The following is a 23,861-nucleotide window of genomic DNA, read 5'->3' on the forward strand; positions in this document are numbered from 1 at the left end:
AAATTTAAATTAAATTAAATCAAACTGATTATCAATATCAAACTAACTCAACTTAAGCCTACCCTAACTTAGAATTCACTCAATAAGATTTTGAATTCGACTTCTAAGTTTTTTATTAGAATTTTTAATTGGTTCAATATTTTCTATGTTATATAGTTAAAGACTGTACTAAGTATTACTGTGTAGAATCGAATTTGATCTTGAAACTCCATGGTGCATCCTTCTCTTAGCATCCTCTTTTATCAAGGATCAGGGTTACATCACAATAAACTACAATGCTGTGTTCATCTTTTTGCTTGCCAAGTGAAAGCGCCTCAATGTGTTGTTTTTGTGAACAAGTTTAACTGTTTCTCTCCCATCCATCCATTCCCGGTAACACAAATTAACATAATCGGTAATCAAGCATTCTAATTCTTAAACACATTATGAAATATGGAAAAAGAGAGCCATTGGACATCTAAACTGTGCAATGGATATTAGTAAAGCAGGTCTATAAATGTTTGCAGATGTATGATGACATTAATGGAATAAAAGCCAAAAGATAGTTAGTTTTTCTCCTCTTTGGATGGCCAGGCAGAAGTGCATGCTTATCATGTTGAACTCAAATTTATTTATAGGAGAACTTGAACCAAGGAGAAAAAACATCAAAGTTGGGCATAGAAAGACCAGAATAATCATGTCTTCCCATGATTCTTACAAATTTCCAAGAGCAGCTCTCCACACATGCAGGTGTATCTTCACACAACTTGGAATAACCAACCTACCCCATTTAAACCATGTCCCTCAAAAAGTGTAACACCTATATGGATTTTTTGCTCTAATTACAGGTCAGAGAAATCACATATTCTGGCTTCATTTATCACAGAATGTTATGTGCAGAACATTAGGACAGGGAAAAAGAATTATTAGTATGTAAATTATAAGTGCTGAACAACATCATAAGAGCCAGATTAACAAATTAATCTATAGTTTACACAGCAAACTACTGAATCCCCATGTAGTCTTTCATGGTTCAAAATTCTAGGGAGAGGAAATTTTAGCCAAGTAAACAAATGAAGAAGCAGAAAATACTGACAGAATCTGACTCCGTTTCAGCTTGTGCTATCAGGATTTCAAAACAACAGCCAGAAATTTTACAGACCAAAAGCAAGTCATTGGGGTCCAAAATGACGTCTCTGCATGTATCATCACAGACTGGAGTAACAAGAAGACAAAGATGAAAAATTAAATTCTCCAAAAGTAAGTGTAAGCACTATTGTGCATGCAGATATAAATGGTTGATGCTGTTAACAAAATGCTCCCTACCATGAACATAGCTGGTCTTCTCACAAACAAATACATTACCAATCTGGTGGTAAGTACACATTTCTCCAGAACAAGCATGGCTAGTAATCATGTTATCAGTCAGGCCCCTACTGCTTTTCCAAATAGAAACTTGATCACCAACTGTCTTGTCAAGAATTATCCTGTCATCCCTCACCTTCACATCACAATTAAAAAAAAAAAAAGAAGGGCTGAACATAAACTGCAATCAAAGACTACCACATGCATTAATGTGCCAGAAATGAATGCTCTGACGATTTTTGTTAGCATAAAAGCACACAATCGCACGGTACCAAAAGAGGTGACATAAGAATCTCTTTATTTTTTTCTTCCTTAAAATTTAATACACAGATTATTTTTGCATAAACTAAGTCATTATTAGTTTATACTGATGTAATTTGAACATAATTTTGATGGGAAAGAATTTAGATGCTAAAACCAAAGTATCACATGTTACCAGGGAAGGAAGAGGGGCTTGGCTTTTCTTTGCTACTTGCATCTGATATAGTACTATTTAAACTCAGCTGAGCAATTTCTAACAAATTCAACCATATCTTCCTCATCTTGCTGCAACATGAATAATGGTTTTTCAAAGACTAAAGTCTTAACAGCTTTAACAATGTTTTAACCTTCAAATGAAGAATTCAAAATAGTCTGGACCAGCCAAGAATACCTGGAAACAAATAATCCAAGCTTCAACTTCCAAACACACTTAGAAATATAATGTCAAGGAAATTAAAGCCAACAACTATACAGGTTTCCTTGTAGTAAAATTGGTTGGGATGTAACAACAATAACATTATTTAGAGCTCAACTCTTTTTGTGAAGAAAAAGAAAGGAATGATTCTACAATATTTCAATCAAAATCATATTCCAACAACCCCGCACCCCCACAAGTAAAAGTTCTTTAAAAGTTTAAAAAGTATGCAAATATCAATAATAATAATAATAATAAAGAAAAAAAGAAAAATAGAAACCAGAATGTAGAGCTTTTTCCAAGCAGAAACTCGCAAACTCTTATAGGCAGCAACAGACCCCATTGCATACAGTATCTGCCAAAAAAAAAACAAGCATGCATTATTACGACCACATCTTCACTTCACATGTAGAGCATGACTATGCAGAAAATCAATTGAAACTCACAGGCGACGCCACAAAGACTCATCAGAAGCAGCACAATTAAGAATCTACAAATAAAAGGTCCAGCCATAATAAATAAACACAACTTTTACATTATAATGAAAAAATAGAAAACATTCTGAAAATTTATCAATCAATTTTATAAATATAAATATATAAAAGAGAGCCGCAGAAGATAGAAATTTGAGTATGTGGGGGAATAGTTCAGAAGGAATCTTGCTCAACATTCCACTCTCAATTCTTGCCGGATCTGCACCTGAACCTGAGCTTGAACCTTCCTCTACACGCAATTCTTCTTTTTTGGCTCTTCTTCATCCTCCTCCAAATTCTTCTCTTTCTATTTTAGAAATAAAGGATTAATATGATATAAGAGAAAACGATACTGTTATTGCTAAAACGAGAAGAACCTCGGTATCGGCGTCGACATCGGAGGCTTCAGAGAGGACTTCAGATTCAAGAAAGTCAGCTTAGGAAGTGTGTTCATCGTCTGATAATGTCATGGCAGATGGAGACGGAACAAACCAGAATCTGATTGGACAACGCTGGTAGTGGTGGCCGGAATTTCAGGTTTTTTTTATTTTGGAAGGAGAAAACCTGACAGAAGACTTCGCAAGCATAGGAGGATAAGCTAACATATGTAGATGGATGGTCTGGATGCCACGCTACTTTCCTGATGGGCCACCCATACCGAAAAGCTTTTCTGAGTTGCTAACACCACCAGCCCAAAGATTCAAAAGGTATCTTGCAACCTTATTTACATTATATATCATGAACAGATCTGTCATTTCAGTTCTAAATATCTACCACCGACCCATTAGATTAAGTCATAATCGAAAATTCAGTCATTAACTCAATTTTAGCTCTTAACATTTTTGCAGATGTAACAACTTTTGAACCCCTAAATAAATAATTCTTTATTTTTGCAGAAATGGCCATTGGTAGAAAATTCAGATATTAGATCAGATGTGGTCCGAACTTGGATCAGACATGCCCAGTTTGACCTCAAGGATTGAGCTCAATTACATAAATGAACTGAGTTCAAACTAGTTTGAAGTAAATCTAAAATTAAATTATTTTCAAATTAAATTCAAGTTTTGATTCACCATTCTCAAGCCTTACCTTATTCGAACTCAGCTTGGATTTAATTCAACCCCACCTTTCCTTGTTTTGAAGCATATATGCATTATATAAACACCATTTTGTCTCAAGCTTAAACCAGTAAGAAGCACAATATGAACCAACCAATTTAACCCAGCTAAAAACTAGAAGTTCAAATTGCATCCATCTTCACTGTAACCAAACCCAAATACTACCATAGTAAAAAATCTATTTGAAACATTTTCCATATCACATCTCAGTACCTGAATGAACATGTGTTTCTGGCCATGTGGTAAATCTGAGATTAAAGTGTTCATTTGTTGATACTACACGGTACATCATCAGGCAGATTTCACAAAATGCTGGGATAGCAATTTGGTAATCTCCAGGAAGCCAACAGTGTCCCTTCCATTGAAAATACTCTTTAACGTCTCATCACAGCGAATCTCCTTCTTATTGGCAGGATTCTACAAAATATTAGAGCACCATGTCATGTACAGGATTCTACAAAACATACAAATGTCAAAACAGAAATGGTAGGGATGCTAGATTTCCTAATTTCTTGATTGCATGAAAACTGCATTCTTTCTTCAAACGAAAATCGATTATAATAACTTGTTAGGTCCTAAAATTATGATAATTTAATTATCACACTCAATTGGTCAAAACACAGTATAGTCAACACCAACAACAACATTAACTCGAACAACTTTGTTTTATCCACAATTGTTAATTAGGACCATAAACATAGAAGAGGAAGCTTAAAAAAAGCGTCGATTCTCCAAATTATTCTTTAAACCATGGTCTGGTGAAGGAATCAAAGGCACAAACATAGATTATAAGGATCCTCTCCAAGGTTGAAATAAGGTTTAAATCCTATGCATCTTGCAACAGTATTGAGAGATATAACTAACTATGCTATGTCAAAGGGGCACTAATTAAGAAGAAAAATCCGAAGTTAATTTAAGGAAAATTTTTAAATCAAGGACAAGTTATGAATCCCTCATCCTTGTTAACTTTTTAGCTCTTTATTCTTGCCGTAAGATAGTTGTGGAATGAAGAACAACTATAAAATTTGAACATATAGATTGATTCAATAACATCATCAAGCATTTTTAGATTTCCCACTATGGGAAAGGACAGAAAACTATAATCATTAAGAACTATTAGATATATACTCAACATTGTGTTCTGCCTGTAACCTAAAATGACAGAAAAAGAAAAGATAAATCGTTCTTTTTAAATATATAAAAATAAAATAGAAGAAGAAGAAGAAGAAAAGACATTACAAGTACTAGCCAAATCATCCAGGGAACAACCATTACTAAGTAAGCCACCTCCATTGACCATAAAACTTATTATTCCTTTTTTTTTTTTGAAACTATGCGCTGAGTTCTTACTCTTTAGTTTTAGAGCTCTAAATTCACCATGAAAAATGGAAAGTTGATATATTTTCTCAAGTATCCTGCTTTGTAACATTCAGAAAAAGAGTTGCTTTATTCAGCAACCCACAGGCTAATCTAACTCCTTCCTACCTATACTTCAGTAGACGAGAACTAAAGTTTGTTGTTAAATAACATACTAAACAACAAATACGCAAATGATTTAGCAATGTACGTACAAAATATTTGATGAATGCGAAAACTTTTGAAGTGCCTGGAGGTCGTGCAGCTTGATATGTTGCCACACTTTCTTGGTAACTTCAGCTCAAGAAGCTTCGTTGACTCCAAGAAACTTCCCCAGTTGTGGAGATACAGGAACCGGTTTCGCAAGCCCCTTTTTTTCCTTATCCGAGCCAACAGCAGCTGCTGATGAAGATGCTTTGGCTGCTGATGAAGATGTTTTGGCTGCTGCCATCAGTGGCCTGCATCCTCCAAATACCCTGTTGCACATTGTTGCTGTTTTGCTGCCATTTCACTCTCCTTTTCTGCCTACAAGTACCACGCTAACTCACTCTACTCAAAAACTCTAGAACCGGGAAAGACAACAGGCAAGGGTTTTGTTTCGACCATATACAGCCCGCTGGTTGTGAAAATCCTGAGCTGAAAAGACATTTTCCTTTCTTTTTTTTTTTCCCCCCCCCCCCCTCCCCCTAAGCGAGCTGAAAAGACTTTCTTACCCTCAAACTATTCAAGCTGATCTGCTTTAATGACTTAGGGTATAATCAAGCCGAGCCCGGTAACGTTGGGTTGAAACCCAAAATATGAATTATTTATTCAAATTCAGTTAATAAAATTACAGGAAAATCCATAGTTAATATATATATATATATATATATATATATATACACAAAGTTTAGTATTAGGGATGTGTGCAAATTTTAAAAATTTTGAGGTTATTATTAAAACTTGTGTTACAAAAATATAAAAGAGTTTGCGAGGGATAAATAAAATCATAACAGTGTAAATGCAAGATTTCAAATATTATCTAAATTCCATTCTTTTGACTTGAAATTTTGAGATGTTCAACACAGATGAGTATGAAATGAAGAATACCATGAGCTGACATATAAATAGACTTTAATATTAGGCACATGGGAAGCATTGTTCTTTTCTGAAAGTACAACAGGTTCTACTCTTCCTCCTCTAGCTATATAGTTTCTCTCATTCTGGTTTGCCTAGTTATCAAATTCAAATTCAGAGCTCCATGGCTTTTTTGATTCTAAGTTATGGCTTCCAATTAGCAAATTATCACAGAAACAAGCGCAAGCAGCCCTGTGAATATGATTGTTTGCCAATGTTCAGTCATCCTCAATAGCCTTATCATATGTATCAGCACAGCATCTCATTCTCCAGCAGGCTTGCTTTCTACATTAGATTTTTTCCCACATAAAAAATTTCTAAGCTCTTCAAAATTAAATGAACTAATGGGGCATTAGAAACAAAGACAGAACCTTCATCCTAAGCTTCCAGGTATTTTGTCTAGAATACAATTCTATTGAGGAAGCAGAAAACTTTCCCAAAAAACTATAGTAACTTAAGAAATTAACAAAAAAAGATTGAAACCATACACTGAATGTCTGACAACTTCAAATAAAAATGCCCATGGAATTATGTTATTCAATTTCTACATCATATTTCTGACTACACCACAAGTTCAAATGAAATTAAGCCCAGCCAACTATCGTTGCGTTTTCACAAATTGCCCAGACAGCAATTTGGCAATCTCTGGAATACCAACTCTGTCTTTCCCAGCCAATATAGACCTCAACTTCTCCTCACCAAGCATGTCCTTCTTCATTCCAGGGTTCTGCAATAAAAATCATAGCCAAAAAATTCCAGACATGATAATGGCAAAGGAAGAGAAAATAGGATTACTTGTGAACAATAAACAAATATTTGAAGATCCAAATATATACACTACTTGGAGACAATGGCAAAGTGCATAATACGGAATCAACATGGATGTTCTAAGAAGATAAGAGATTATCTTCTGCGACCGGTATTTATCAACAAGAATGAGCTGTCTGTTAGGGTTTTGCTCAAAGACCAATACATAATTTATACCAGAAACTCCTCATAGACGATCAAAATTACGGTTGTATCTACATAAAAACACACTACTTCATATGTTGAAAAATGCAATGTGAGCACAAAAATTTATGTAGATCCAATATCGTGGAAGTAGCAATGCATAAAGAATACATATGATTGCAACTAAAATTAGTGCCACTTATCCATGTTTAATGCAGATGGCACGAATATATATACTACCTCAAACGGCAGTAATTCAAATTATGAAGCAAATAAAATAAAACAATTTAAAAAACCAAAATATTGAGATAATGATTTCAGTATACACATGGATAATCTAGCAAACAAAATGCTTCATCATATTATTAGTGATAGAAATCATTATCTATCTGAATTGGAGTGATTCGCTCCCTTAGGGGGTGAAACCGATTACCAGGGTAAGACGGTTCCTACAACTGACTCCACGGTTCTGGTTCCAGGCGGGTTTTTTTGGCACAATCTTAGTAAGAACTTTTCTTTCAGGTTTTTTAATTTACAGTATTTCAGAAGGAAAACAAAGCCTAATATCATCCAATTTTGCCAACAAAACCATGCTTTGAATTAGTGTAGTTAAAGAAATAACATCACATTCTTAGACCTTAGAAAAAGCATTCGAAACATTCAGTTAGGACAATCATCGAACACCTAGAAATAAGAGCAATAAAAGCCAAAAAATTACAAAGAATTCGGTTGGGGCAAAAGGGTTCCTTCTCAAGTCTAACAATATCAAGACTATTAGAATGTTGGTAGAAGGTAAAACCTGGCGATTGTTGAGTTTGATGAACTTGGAGATCAATTTGGAAGTTTCGGAACGAGCCGTCACGGGAATATTTAGGAACTTGCCCAACTCAGAAGAAGGAGAAGGCAAAACTGTTTTGGTTTTGGTTTTGGCTTTGGCCTTGGCTTTCGAAGGCCCACCACTAAATTTAACGGCTCCGCCCTTCACCGCCGTCATCGCTGCTTTGCTTCCTTCTCTCGCAGCCATCTATTTCAATTTGCTTTGGTTTTCCTTCACTGATGGTTCCCTAAATCGCACCGAAAAGACTACTTGTTGAAGCCCAAACATTTTGAACTCAATTCGATCTCAAATTGACCTCTGGCCCAGATCGGGTCCACGACGGGGCATTTTGTTTTAAAATCCTAGCCTAGCTGTCTTGCTGTGTAGGATGGACTTTTGGCCCAAATTCTCCAAACGGAGTAACAAGATCGTTTGAAATTACTATGATTGGGTTATGATCCTTGCTTGATCCGATAAATAGAGTATCATCAGGGTGGACAGTGACTTATTCTGCCGACTTAGTTTTGACTATCTGGCTACTTGGTTTATTCTGTTCCTTAATTTGAAGCTATGGCCTACTCAGATTGCCACTTCTCAATGCTCATATGAATTCCACAATTCCCGTGGGGAAGAAAAGGACTTGATAGGACTCACCTTTCTTGTCCTTTGCCATTGTTTCAGAGAGAAGGAGATTTTTGGTGGATTGTGCACCATATCCAAGTAGAAATATGACAAGGATTCTTTTTATGTCATTTCTCATTTGCATGGCTCTCCACCCAACTTCAATGATCCTTGCCTGGTTTTCTCAATATCATTCATAATTTCTTCTAACAAGTATTTGTTACTTCTTTGTTTGTTAAACTGAAACTGCTTTTGGTTTGAGAAGCTCAATTCATCCCAAAATCATTCTTAAGATAAGAGGGCTTTAAGGTTATGTATTCTTATTCTCGCAAAGAAAATGTATGTACTTTTCTTTCTTTTTGTTCTAAAGTGAAATGATTTTGTTGAGAATGGTATAATTTTATTTTCAAAGTAAAGCTTCAAGTTAGTATTATCTAAACTACAATAAAAAGGCTATTGATTCAATGTCATACATGATTCCCATCTAAGCCTAGCATTATTCCTCAGTTGAAGAAGGAGAAAACTCTTCAAATGGTCATATTTGAAGGAATGTGACCTGTGCTAAATTTACCTCAATTGCACTCGATGCAGTGCCATATAAGCAACCAATCGATAACCCACCAACATCAGAGCCATAATACATACATCTATCCATAAATGGTTCAGCCCCATTGACTTGACAGCAGGGAAATCGGCAACCCTGCATAACACCCCCTTTGAGCACTCATAATAATCATCCTCACTGTATTGAACCCCAAGTAGAAGCTTGTAACAGTAGTAGCTATAGCTCAAGTACTTGAGCCACACTATGAAAGGTGGGATTTGTTGAACGTAGTATCCTCCAGCTATCAGGAAAACGAGAGTTGCAACTGAGGCTAAAGTAGTGGCTTGTTTTATGTCCATCAGAATAGCTCCTATGGCTAAGCCAAGACTTTGAGCAACAAGGACTGTGTAAAGGACAATAAGTAAGGATAGGATGAAAGTAATGGGATCAGCTTTAAGGCCACCCATCCAATAAATTATGAACACAAATGCAGTTGGAAGGGCAAGCTCCAGTGGCAGGTCCCCAAATGTTCTCGCCAAAAAGTAGGAAGAAAGGCGATACATTCCAGAAGATCGTTCCTTGATTAGCATTGTTCTTTCTTGGGGAAATGTAAAAACTGCATTGTAGAGAGGATAGAAGCCCCAGAACACTGAGAAGAAAAAGAGCAATGCAATCTGCATTCAAAAAGAAAGCATTGTTTAGCATCTATTAAAAAATTAATGTAGCCATCATTTTCTTACAAAGTATGCGAATTTTTCCTGCAAAGAACGATTCTTACTCTATCTTCAATGTGAGAAGTCGGAGTATGCCACCATAGGAGTCCACCAAGTACAGCAACGCTAATGACTTGGAAAATTCTAAGCTTGTTGAAAGCTTCATACCTCCTTTCTCTCACCCCCCTCTGCAGAAGCACTCTGAACTGATGCCACCAGTTTGTGCACCATTGCTCTGCTATCCCGTTATTTCCTTCATCATCACAAAATTGAACAGAAAAAGAATCAGGGAGGTATTTGAAGTTAAATTAGGCAATCAAGAGGAAAAAAATAAAAATAGAATAAAAGATGAGAAAATTACTTGTGGAAGCATCTTTTGTATGGCTGTAGTTATTGACTTCCGAACTGTAAAGTTCAGCTTTTAATCTTGTGGAAATGTTCTTTTCATAAGCAGATTTGAGATTTTCCCTAAGAGACTTCTGCTCTTGTTCGATGTTCTCACCTTGCTCAGTTGAGTGCCTGAAGTCAGGGCTTATTCCTGCAAAAATTGGATTTTCTCATAAATTTCATGACATTTAACACATCCTTTCTCTGTAACAATCAGTCAAAAAGTAATGCAACAAGTTTGAGACCTTTAAAATACAAACTACATGAAATCATTTGGCATCTTTAAGTAAGACACATGTATGTATCGAGATGTCAAATAGTATTGATCATAAGAGTTTCAAAATTCTGATATATAGTAACAAAACTGATGATTTGCATGATTGGTTTGGTGGGGTCTTTTCCATATTAATTATATTCCACTTACATAATGGTACAAGCACCACTGTCAGTAGGCCAACTGTTGTCCCGTCTCATGTTTAAAAAAAAAAAAAAACTAAAGAAATGATGACTAAACAAAAGTAACCCCTCGCTCACCACATATACGACTTTATAAGAAAAGTAAAAAGGAAGAACTAAAGAACTTACCATTGGCAAGATCAAGTAAGAGATCAGCTGGATTCACAGTCATGGATGTGGAGAAACCAATGGAGGAGAAGTACTCCATAGCTGTAGATGCCGCACCATTATAGATTGGGGAGCCTTCTGATAGCAAAACTACTTTATCAAACATGTGATAGAGTCGGCTAGATGGCTGGTGAATGGTGGTTATGATGGTTCGACCTCCACTTGCTAGCCTTTTGATTGTAGTTAGGATCCTTTGAGCTGTAGTTGAGTCCAAACCTGAGGTTGGCTCATCTAACAATAATAAGCACGGATTAATTAGCATTTCTTGAGCTATACTTACTCTCCTTTTCTCCCCTCCTGATATTCCTCTCAAAAGTGGTCCTCCTATCATGCTATTCCTGCATCTAGTTAACCCCAGTTCAGTTATAACTTGTTCCACATGTTGGAGTTTATCACTCCTGCTCAAGGTATTGGGAAGCCTGAGAAGTGCAGTGAAAAGAAGTGTTTCGGTGACAGTGAGATGTGGATATAAAATGTCATCCTGAGCAACAAACCCTGTTCTTCTCTTTATGGAACCAGAAAAAGGCTGGCCATTGTAGGTGATTTTTCCAGACAACTTGCCGTTGAGACGGCCCCCTAGAGCACTTAGAAGAGTGGTTTTGCCACTTCCTGAAGGCCCTAGCATGGCTAGCAGCTCTCCAGGACATACCATACCAGTGATTCCATTTAATATAGTCTTTTCTCTGGAGCCCCATGTACCACCCCAGCAAGATCGTCCCTGCTCTAATTTCACTTTGTACACCACCTCTTCAAACTGCAAACAAGTGTATATGTTAGCAAGAACAAATGATTTCATATAATCAGTAATATATAATTGCAATAATTTGAAGAGAGACAGAGAAACTACTTTATTATGCATGATAGAAAAATGAGATATGTTATGACGAAAAATTACCAACGGTCAGATGCATAAAGAGTAATACAATAAATGGTATGATGATTGGAGAGACCTTGAGAGTTATATGATACAAGGGGGGCTGGAGTGGCTTTGGCTGTACTGGAAAGGCAAGGATAGCCATGTTCTGAGACTCGGACGACATCTCTGTCAGACTGAGACCACCTTCCAGTGGATCACTAGTGCCACCATGTTCAGGTTTTGGTACTATGCAGTTGAGCTGAGGCATGTTATATAAAATGATTGAATTAATGAAGGACGTTAATAATTGGTAGGTGTTTTGGGGGTGGAGTGATGGTGGTGGTGATGATTGAGAGAAGGGAGAGAAGTTAAGGCTTTACTTTTAACTTTGGCCTAGCTCCCATAGTGAAGCAGAGAGCACATAAATATATAGTAGAGTTGAGGATTTGTCCTGTTTGTGTGTGCTAAGGCTCCATGCCCTCAATGGTGGGTTCCCACCTTTCCCTTATAATATTCTATCACCAACCCCTTAGAACCATTATTTATACTAATCTTTTCCATTAGTTCCTCTTTATCAGCATCTTCTTTCTATCATCTTCCTATGCTGACCTTCAATTGCATAGGCTTACTATGCAGCTCAGATCAAATTATGACAATTGGGGTATCAGAAATTACAACTGCAAAGCGTAATTCTCACCAGTGTAGCGCCTGAAAGAACCCTTATATATTTTTCATCCTACTAAACATAGCATATATATATATATATATATATATATATATATATATATATAAAATATTTATTCTTTTTTTTTTTTTTAAATCTTGTTTTGCTTCCTGAGTATAGTGTAGGAATGCAAAATGTTGTGGAGTGCGTCTGAAAAAAACAAAGCAGAAATTCTTTATTATTTCCAATTAGACATATCAATGATACATAGTGCTTCCCACTATTTCACAATTCAAAGACAAGATCAAGATCATGATCATTATCACTCTCTATAAACATACAAATAACTTAAGGTTTCAAAGTCATAACCCAATTTTGTATATTATTTCTGAAATTTATTATACAACATTATTTGCTATATATAAACTTTATAGATTTGCAATGTATACTGCGTGCATGTGAAAAATAAATGGAGTACTGCCTAGAAGATAATCATGGTGCTTCCCATCATTTCATAATACAGCCAATCGACAACTCTTCTGCAAATGCTCTCATGCTTTTACACCATTTCTAAACAAATCCAACCAATTTCTCCTTCAGGTCAATTCCCCTGTTCTCTTTATTTTTGTAATGTAGCTAAACCGATAACGTTCCATAAATTAGATCGATATCAACAAATCTCTTCATTATTTTTGCTCCAACACCAAGTAACCCTTATGCATATATTCCTTATCTGTACACTGTGTCAATGTCAGTGTGAAAAAAATGTATAAACCCGATTAGTTACCTCATTAATTAAGCCAAAACGAGGTGAGAAGTTGAGATATTTTTGCATACTTTTATGTAATAATGTACTAAGGACAATGGCATTGTGATGATTACTGTAAGTTCCGTGCACTTGGGACCGATTTCCAGCGGTGGCAATAATACCTGTAAAAGGAAAAGCATATGAAACCAAACCAAAAGTATCTCTTTGATTCTCCTCTTCAGTGCATGCATGAATGCATGTGATGCATATTAATTCTTACCCTTTAATTGAGACCAGAAGCATTTTCCTTCTATATGTCATTATCAATCTTTGCAATATTGGGCCAGTCTACATTGTTTTAGATAGGAGAATTTTCACCTAAGCAACCTCTTGGATTATGAACATCTCCCCTCGCAATAATCTTTTTTTCTGGGTTTCCTCTTTCGGCAGATTCTTCTAAACGAGTTCGTACCAAGTCAAAACTTTTAGAAAGGATTTCATTCAAACTTGTAAACGGCGTTCTTGCGTTAGATTTACGAGACCACTAAGGTATATTCATATTCATATATAGCTCCACAATAAGAATTTTAAAGACTCACATAGATATAGATATAATTACACAAGAATAATCTCTAAAGTCAATAAATAAAGAGAAAAGAGTTGTGGTCTGTGGAGAAAATCTAAAGTTAGATTATAGAAAACAAATGAAAGATGATGAAATAATAAAGTGAAAGTAGTAATGGTGCTTTTCCTTGTAAAGCCAACTGATTCTTTTATTCCCTTTTCAACTGCTATTGATTTTTTTACTGTAGTTTTCAACATTCGTATCACCGAAATTCGATATGACCTTTCTGTGAGTGCTGCTATGCAAAGTCTTCTTCTCTTAAGCATTATTCTTTCTTTCTTAATTTCTTAAACATGTATAAATATATAAGCATTATAATAAGAGAGAGAGAGAGAAATGATGAAAGGAAGAACCCATCACAGGGATTCCAAATTTTGTCTATATGAAATATAAGTATATTTGTGCAGAGCACTAAGATTAATGAATTTTGATGGAGGGGTCGAGGGTGGAGCCAGGCAGCTTTTTTGAAGGTTGAAGGGTTGGTTGGGGTGAGTTATTTTAGCTACTTGGCACATTGGGTGCGCATCATTTTTGAGTGCAGCCTCTTTCTGCTCCACAACTTGTACAATTTATTATTGTTATTATTATTTTTTATAAAAAGTATATATGCATGAAGAGTTGCAATTTCTTCTGTTAATGCCCTTTCTTTTTCTCATTTTTTATTTTTTCATTTATTCCTTCACAATTCCCTTCCCTCTCTCTCTGGATCTCTTTAATATTATCTATGTGCACTATATACTCCATCTTCTTCATCTCCTTTGCATGGATTCTCTCTCTCTCTCTCTCTCTCTCTCTCTCTCATACTCATGGGTGTCTTATCAAATTAACAAAATAAAGATTTCCCACATGTCAAATCTCTCTCATTTCACATCAAATACCTAATCTTATTTATGGTAGATAGAGCAATGTATAAATAATAATATAATACATATTGACTAAATTTATTCCATAGCCATGAGACTTATAGTTTATAGCTCGGCTACAAGTAGCTAGGTTTTATTTTGTTTATAAGATAACATATTGACAGTGATAACCACTTAATTCAAGGATTTGCCTTCTTGATTTAGATGATGATATGACATTAACAAAGAATAGTAAATGGCTAGCTAGTAGTGGATTATTAAAGTTAATGATGATGATGATGAAGGTGAGTTACTTATAAACATAGAAATATGTAATCACAAGTCATTATGCTTTCTAAAGTTAAATAATCATACCCCAAATTGAGTTCAAAGTATTTTGTGATAATCTCTAATAGAATGTTTTTTCAAAAAAATAGGGCAATTTCCACTGACAAATATCTTTATTGATCTCAGTGGAGATCCTCCATTAAGAATTATATATATAATAATAATCAAACTTAAACACGGATCAAAGCATGTACGAATTACTTTTTAATTGATTGAGAGGCATCTTTAAACATAATCATGGGCAGAAAGAATAGTAATATATTACTGAAATTAACAGTTAAGTGTAATGTCCTAGCAACTAGATTTATAAGCAAAACCTCTCTTTATTTGATTGAATTTGATTATAATGACATATAATTTCTTCATTCTTTAACTTTGTATTATTATGGCTTTAAATAATAGAGCTGATAATTTTCAATACAATTCATTAATCTAATATAACAGGATATAAAAAATATCAAATTAGAATTAAATTTTTTTTTACATAAAATTTATTTTGAATCAATCTGATATGATTCAAAATTAAATCAAATAGTGTTAGAATTCATACAAAAGTAATACAATTCGATCTGAATCTACTCAAATGTTTTAGAGATTTGTTACTTTAATAGAATTTGTTAAAGATAAATTATAAAAATATTGAAAGACAATATCAACAATAATTAAAATCCTTATAAATTGCATATAGTTGAATTTTTATATAATTACTATTACCCATATTATTATTTATTTTAATTTAAATATTTTATTTTATCATTAAGTAGTAATAATTTTATTTGATTAGTCAGATTATAAACATATTTTAAAAGTCTTATTTATATTATAATTATATATTATATATTTATAGTAAAAATTTGAAATCTTTATATATTGCATAAAATTTTATCGTTTTATAATTATAATTACTTATATTACTTTTTGTTTTTATTTAAATATTTTATTTTATTATTATATAGGTAAAAATTTGATTTTATTAGTCAAATTATTAATGTGTTTTAAAAGTTTTATTATATAAATTTTTAGACTATTTGTCAATAAAACAAAATATTATAACGTGTGTTTTATTAATAATAAGTTTGACTAATTTGATGAAAAATTTAAAATGATAATTTGGATCAAATCAAGTCAATATAAATATTAAAGTATTAGAGTTGAAATAGTTTGATATAATTTTAATTCAGATTGAATTAAAATTAAAAATCACTAACATAAAATTTGAATTGACATAATACTAATATATAATGAGCAAAAAGCATTAGAAGAAAGTTCAACCGCATGATTTGAAAGCACGAATAAATTTTGCACAAGTTATTATTAAGTATCGAGTAACATTATCACTTGATATCATGTTTATTAACTATTATTATCTCTAAAAGTTAACTATTATTATCATTATTAAGATGTGAAATTCTACTTTAAAGTTACAATAAAAAAAACCTTATCTTGTTGGAGGATAGCATAAAAAATTACAAAGAGATGGGATTTTAAAGTTTAAATAAAAATAATAATATGGCAAATGGGACGGGACGATAAATGAATTGTCGTATAGTGAGTTCGTGAAGTGAGTTGGGAAGTCGACACGTGGCGCGCACTCCCAGTTTGAAGTGGGAAATTTTTCATTGATTACGTTTACTTACACAACCAAATCATTTGGTGGAGTGGAGTAGAGGCCTTCAAAACGAATTCCACTAACATAATTATATATTGATAATCCCAATTATAATTTTAATTATTATTGTCTTATAGTGCTTTAGTCTTTCACCTTTATTTGTTGACCCTAAACTCTTAAATCTTCTCATACTATAATTATAATTAGAGTAAAGTAGTGAATCTAGTTAATAAATACGAGTATAAGAAAAAATTATGCAAGAATTATATAAATATTATATGATAAATAGTAAAAAATATATTTGTAAAAAAATAAGTGTAAAATTTGGATACGAAAAAAATTTAAAATGCATATATATAAGTTTAATATGAAATATCGTCAATATTACGTTTTTAAAATACGACAATATAAATAATAATTATAACACTTTTAATGAAATCCCTATTTTAAATAAATATAAAAATTTGTATGTAAAATATTTAATTGATTATTAAAGCTAATACAATCATATTCAATTATTGCACCACCAAATGAATATGCAACAAGATTAATAAATAATTGATGTTTCAAACTTATTTATATATCAAACATAAAATGAATTACAAATATGACAAAGTTACAAATAAGTAAAGGAAAAGACAATAAAAGCTTACATTTTCTAAGAATAATGAAAATAAAGAGTTAAACTCAACAAAAAGAAAAAAGTTAATTTGGTATAAAAAAAATTATATAAAAATTTTTTACTGGTGTTATGAATATAAACTTGATGTTATGAATAGAGAGATTAGAGATTTGAAAAAATTAAGTTTTTCTTTTGTTGGTATTATGATAATTGATTGAAAATTAAAAGGACACTTTTGTACTTTAGATATGGGTATTAAAACAACATTGTTTTTGATATTTTTAAAAATTAAAAAAATTGAAAAATAAATAAAACAACCGTTTAATTCGCGTTTAATATGAGGAACCTATAAAATATACATTTAGTGCATTTTAGGTTCAAAAATTTGAAATGTCATATTTAATACATGAGTCTTTACTAATTGGGGTAGTGAACTTGTGTACCATATTATTTGTATATTTGTTTTGAAATCTTTCTCTTAGATTCTAAAGTTTTGATTAATGACTTACCTTCTATCTTAAGTCTTAAGAGAGATTGTAAAATAAAAAGAAATAGGAATAAAATTGCAATGAAGAGTTTCAATAGAAGGGGAGAATGAAGATGAGGAAAGCAAACTATAAGCACATATATAGGATTTGATTATATATATATATATATATATATATATATATATATATATATATATATATATATATATATATATTTGGTATTAAGAATGTATTTCAATTCAATCACTGTGATACATGCAAAGCAAATTGTAAGCACAGCATTGAAAACTTGTATTTTGGTTTTGTTGGTTCTTACTTTGGAATATATGTAGGGCTACGTAGATATATACATATAAAACTCTCTTCTGTTAATACATATATCTTAGTATCAAGTCTCCTTTTAATACTAACTTAAGCCTTCATTTTGTTTCTCTAAGTAATAAATCACAAAGTGTTACCTTCTTGTAGTAATTATGGCACATTAACTGTAAGTTTTAATCATCTCTCGATACATACATATATATATATATATATGTGTATGTGTATATATATGTGTGTATATATATATAAATGGTTTTTAAATTCAAGCTTCCTAAGACCTAATTATAAGATTAGCAATAGCTAGAGAATGCAAACCATTGAAAAAAGTATGGCCAGAGAAAAAAGAAAAAAGTGACGATCAAACAGGAAGAGGATAAAAAAATGGTCACATGATGAAGACTCAAGTGATATAAATTATGCAAAGAAATCTCCAAAAAAGTGATTTTGGCAATGATACCCGGCCACATTAATTGATATATATATATTCGTTAGCTATTTATCTATATCTATATATATATTGGTAAGCCTAAAAAATAAATGAATAACATGAGAGAGAGAGAGAGAGAGAGGTAAAATTGTGGTTGATTTAGGGTATGAAGTATGTGTGGTGGATGTTGACCATAAAGATGGATGAAGAATAGAGAGGGTGTCCTTTAAATGGATTGTAGTGTGATACACATTACACAGACCCATGTGATAGATACCCAACCATGTCACACTCTGCAATCAAAAGAAGCACAAATATTGTTAGTGGGAATGATGTGGAGAAGGAGAATGACATGCAATTCGGCAATAAGCAAAAAGAAATATATATTAATTACTTGTAGAAATGGAAAAGGTAGCAGCAGATCAAGAATTGGTAGCAGCTTTAATTTGTTTCAAAGATTTAATGTAGAGACAGGAGAACCCACAAAACCACGCGTGTGCTTCCTATATTAATGCCATTGATTCTCTTGCTTGCTTTAGTTTTTATGCCAACTTACACCCAAGAAAGATCATATATAGAAAAAGATGATTGTGAGAGATGATGGGGCAAATTGGTCGTTATTATTGTTGAAATCATAGAATATAAACGTATAATAATTAGTTGTTGAAATAATAATGAATTGATGTTGATGGGTATATTGTTAAATTTATATTAGTGTTAGTGTTAGTGTAAGTGTAAGTGAGATGGATGGATGGATGGACGGATATGTATAACAGGATAGAGAGCTCTTGCTATTGCTCTTGGTTTTTGCAAGTGGAAGAAATATACCATCTGATAATTGGAATGATGATTGTGCGGCTTGAAAATCTTGGATTATAATTATATTCATAAATATATAGCTCTCACAAAGCATGCGCATTATCCTCCTCCTCCTCCTCCTCCTCCTTTCTCTTTCTCTTTCTTTTTCTCATTCTCACGCAAGCATGAGCACTACATATCCTACCTAGCTTAATCAGTGAGATACGGATGTGGATCCACAGTTTGGCTGCTATTGCTTTCCACTTTTCTCTACCAATAACTAAATGCACACTTAACCAATTTAATAATTAATTTGTGGGTATATATTTACATCTTATTATAATTAGCTAGGTTTCAATATATATATATATATATATATATATATATATGTTGATTTGTTATTGATATGTGTTAATTGGTATGTTTGGAAGTGTTAAAGTGAAGATGACGAGGAAATTAAGTAGAGTTTAAGAGAGGATATGTATATATATTTGTGTATCAGGGAGTAATTTGCAGATTTTGAAGAGTAAATATCCCCTCTTAATAAACTTTACTCAATTTCCTCATCATCTTCACTTTAACACTTCCAAACATACCGATATCCACAGTATATGTATGTATATATACAGTGTCCCTTTCATGCATAGATAGATGTTTTCATCTCTAAGGAACAATGAATGAACAGTTTGTGGATTTAATGGTAGGGGCAAAAACACAATATGTACATATATATATATTATCAATTACTGTTTATTATCATTATATCTGAAGTGGATTCAATAGCTAGCTACCCAACATCTTACAAATTGTTATTATTATTATTATAATAGCATAAATCATGCATCTCTCTATATCAAACATGAATCATCATGTTGTAATATTTGGGAGTAATGAGTGTAAATGTTATGGCTGAAACGACACATAGATTTACATCTTCTGTGCCCACCCAAGAAACGTAATCTTTTACAAAGTTTTCACACATGACTAAATTATGACTGAATTTCAGATATGACTGTCCCTATTACTGTAAACGAATACAATCTATCACACATATGGTATGAAAATATGAGGCCCAATAAATTCAACTTTCCTCTCGAATAGGTTTGGAGCCAAATAGAACCTAAGTAAGAGTTGTCTCAAACTATCAGTTTTAAATAATTAAGTTCGAATTCATTAAAAAATTGTATCAAAGAAGAAAGGTCATAAAAGATGAAGAAAAAAAAAATGTCAGAGAAAAATAAAAGTCATTGAAAAATATAAAAAACTCATAAGAGAAAATTAATTTATCAACGACTTTCTCAACAACCTATTGGATTTAGGGAAATTAAAATAATTATCCTTTTATTGGGGCAATAAAAAATTTATCCCAAATTTTGAGGTTTAAGCAAAAATACCCTTATATTAAAGTGTTTAAACGAAAATACTTCAAATATCTCCTTAAATACCAAAACTAAACTTCTAAATTAAATTATTATTTTATTTAAGGGTAATAAACAAATTTACCTCTAATGTTGGGGTTTAAACCAAAATACCCATAATTTAAGGCATTTAAACAAAAATGCCCCAAAATAATATAAAAACTACTCTTCCTCTATTTCTATATAAACCATATATCTTCTTTCATTTTTAACATATCTGAGAGAGACTTCTGAAGAGAAAAAATAAGTTCGTGTTCAAGATTTCAGGCGAGAAGAGAAAAGTTCGTCATTTTGAGGTATTTATCTCTGTCATTACTTCAATCATTATTATTTTATTAATAATACAATTATATGTGATATTTTATACAATAAATTATAATTGTGTGTAATAAGTAAAATAATAAAAATTAGATAGGTTATGTTGTAAATATTATAGTAGTATAGGATAACATGATATTACTTCAATCGTTATTATTTTATTAATAATGTAATTATATGTGATATTTTATATAATAAATTATAGTTGTGTGTAATAAGTAAAATAATAAAAATTAGATAGACTATGTTTAATAATATTATTCTGTCAAATTGAATTATGGAATAGGTATAATTGTGCAATAGACATCTGTAAATAGTATTTTCAGTCATATTATTTATGTTGATTATATATTTTATTTGGGCAATATACAAATTTATCCCAAATTTTGGGTTTAAGCAAAAATACCCTTATATTAAAGTATTTAAACAAAAATGCCCCAAATATCTCCTTAAATACCAAAACTACCCTTCTAAATTAAATTATTATTTTTTTAAAAGGTAATACCAAAACATGATATATTTAAGTAGTCACAATATATAATTGAATTATGGAATATGTATAATTGTGTAATAAACATCTGTAAATAGTATTTTTAGTCGTATTATTTATGTTGATTATATATTTTATTGTAGGATTAGTCTAAATGGTTGGATTAATCTAAATGGTTGGATATGCTTCAATTAGATATGAGAGAAAATTGATAGAAAATGGTGACAATGTTATAAAATATGTTTGAGGTAATAGGAAATTGATTAAAATTCTAGAACACACATCATTCGAAGAATTAATCCAAATAGTGAGCGACAAGTGTAATATAGATCGAAGGATATTTAACATTCAGTTAAACATAAAATCGAAGCATCTCGACAACGGCATTCCAGTAGAAATTTCGAATGATGAAGATGTTGAAGTTCTTAATAGTCTATCTAACCTCTTCAAAGAATATGTTCCAGTTTTTGTTATAACTATAGTTAATGATGATAGTTATGAGACTCAACAAGCAGATGAAGATTTACAAGATGGTGAGCCGAGTAGTTGTCCAGAAAATTAAACTATTGGTGTAGAAGAGATTCAAAATATTGAGATCAATCCGAAACAAGAATTTTTAGAGGAAGATTTTGCATACATAAATGAAGTTAATGTTGATGTATTGTATCGCGCAGAAGAATTTCTTAATGGGTATGAAGCAGCTTTTCCAGAGTGGAGTGAATTTGATGGAAAAGTTGTACATGATATTTCAATCGAAGAATCAGAGGTTGAAGAGAAGACCTATGTTAATAAAGATATTAGAGATACAAGTAGTTTTCCAGAAACAAATCTTGCTGTTAGGAATGTTCGTACTAATGCATTTCATTGGTTACCACATTTTTCTGATCAACCATCTATATCCAGAAGCGTAAAAGTATCGACTAATAGTGATTCTCTAAAAGTTGGTACATTATTTTCAAGTAAACAACATGTTATTGATGCGATATATCAAGACGCGCTTTGTAGGGGATATCAATTTTTGGTTAACAAATCAGACACGATTAGATGGGTGGTTAAATGTCGTAACGAAGAATGTAAACTCATACGCACTGAATCTGACATCCACATCATTAACTCGAAACCATAACTCTTCTGGCAAAGTCACCTTATTTACCGCTCGAAGGATAAAAAAATGTATTAGAACCCCACTAAATCGACTATCCTTCAAGTCCAAGAAGTGTATGAAACAGTTACGTCGAAAAATTTGTAATTGCCTCTCTGTGAATAGTTTTTTTATCACAGCTCCCACATCTCTATATCTACGTGTAGTAACTTGAACCTTAAAGTATTTTTTAGGAGGAAATCGCATTTCATCTTTGCCTTCATCCCTTTTTCCTCTTTTGTCCAGCTCCCTGTATGAAAATTAAATTATAATTATAATAAATTTATATCAAATTTATATTATAAAATATTCAATTATATACATAATGGCCTTATTTGAAAAAACAGATATCAAATTCGAATTCTACACGTCAAAAAACTTTAAGATGGATAAAATTTCAATTTTCCCCTCATATGGAAAATATCAAACAAGCCCTAAAATTATATATAATCACATTCTGCCCCCTAATTCCAACCACACTAAATTGCATGACGGATAACTCTGAAAAACCGCATTTTGCCCCCACCACGTGAATTCGCATGTCAACCATATGAATTCGTGCGTCAACCACACGAATTCGAGGGGTTGACTGTAATTTCGCGTGTCAACCAACTTTTCCAATTTATACTCTGCCCCAACACATGATGAAAAAACGTATTTTCACCCCCAACCACATGATATCGTGTAGTCCACAAAGTTTGAAAAGTGTAAAAAAACACCCCGTCTTAAACAATTCTCACCACACGAATTCGTGTGGTCACTACGCCATTCGCGTGGTGACTGCCGAATTCGTGTGGCCACATTTCACCTCCCAAACTTCGTTTTTCAAACTCCATTTCAACAACAATCAACTCTACACCTAATCTAACACAAAAGCCCTAAGATAATTTATCAAAATAACCAAAAAATCAAGCATTTTCTTCCAAAATTTCAAATCGAAACCCTAACGCTAAACACCCAAATTTCACGTCAAATCACTCAAATCGTGGACCGAAATGCATAAAGAGATGACGTTGTTTTATCAACCTTTTTGTCCATCTTCGTGGCCGGAAACGTCACAAAAATCGCCATATGAAATTGGAGTTATTGAGTGCGCGAAAACGCGAATTCAAAATTTATGTTTTCGTGTGTTTAACGATGATGCGCGTGGTTATGACCAATTTTGATTGGAGGGGCACTTTTGTCTCTTCACAATTTTGGGGCAGTTTTGTTTAATGGTAAAATGCATGGGTAATTTCGTTTTGCCCCCTTATCTTTGGGGCAATTATTTTAATTTCCCTTGGATTTAAGTTGGTTCAACTCAAACTTGAGTTGGACATACCTAATTTTAATTCGGCTCGTTCGAGTTCAACATCGAGCTGAACTCAACTCGACTCTGATATGATCCACCTAAACACTTGATTTTA

At 32.6% G+C, this 23,861-nt stretch overlaps 2 protein-coding genes and 1 pseudogene across 2 annotated transcripts; all 3 read right to left on the bottom strand.

Moving 5' to 3' along the window:
- Positions 1–833: 833 nt before the first annotated feature.
- Positions 834–5,628, bottom strand: LOC123197779 (annotated as a pseudogene).
- A 435-nt stretch (positions 5,629–6,063) lies between these two features.
- Positions 6,064–12,042, bottom strand: LOC123197780 (ABC transporter G family member 14-like). Its single transcript, XM_044612165.1, has 6 exons — positions 11,691–12,042; positions 10,702–11,494; positions 10,091–10,267; positions 9,795–9,982; positions 7,834–9,690; positions 6,064–6,810 (listed from the first exon to the last, which is right to left on the bottom strand). The coding sequence occupies exons 1-5, from the start codon at positions 11,862–11,864 to the stop codon at positions 9,040–9,042; spliced, it is 1,983 nt and encodes a 660-aa protein (XP_044468100.1). The 5' UTR covers positions 11,865–12,042; the 3' UTR covers positions 6,064–6,810; positions 7,834–9,039.
- On the bottom strand, positions 6,682–8,028 carry LOC123197555. Its single transcript, XM_044611872.1, has 2 exons — positions 7,834–8,028; positions 6,682–6,810 (listed from the first exon to the last, which is right to left on the bottom strand). The coding sequence occupies exons 1-2, from the start codon at positions 8,026–8,028 to the stop codon at positions 6,682–6,684; spliced, it is 324 nt and encodes a 107-aa protein (XP_044467807.1).
- Positions 12,043–23,861: the final 11,819 nt, after the last annotated feature.

Source organism: Mangifera indica, chromosome 15 (genome assembly GCF_011075055.1).
Source record: "Mangifera indica cultivar Alphonso chromosome 15, CATAS_Mindica_2.1, whole genome shotgun sequence".
NCBI classification, from domain to species: domain Eukaryota; kingdom Viridiplantae; phylum Streptophyta; class Magnoliopsida; order Sapindales; family Anacardiaceae; genus Mangifera; species Mangifera indica.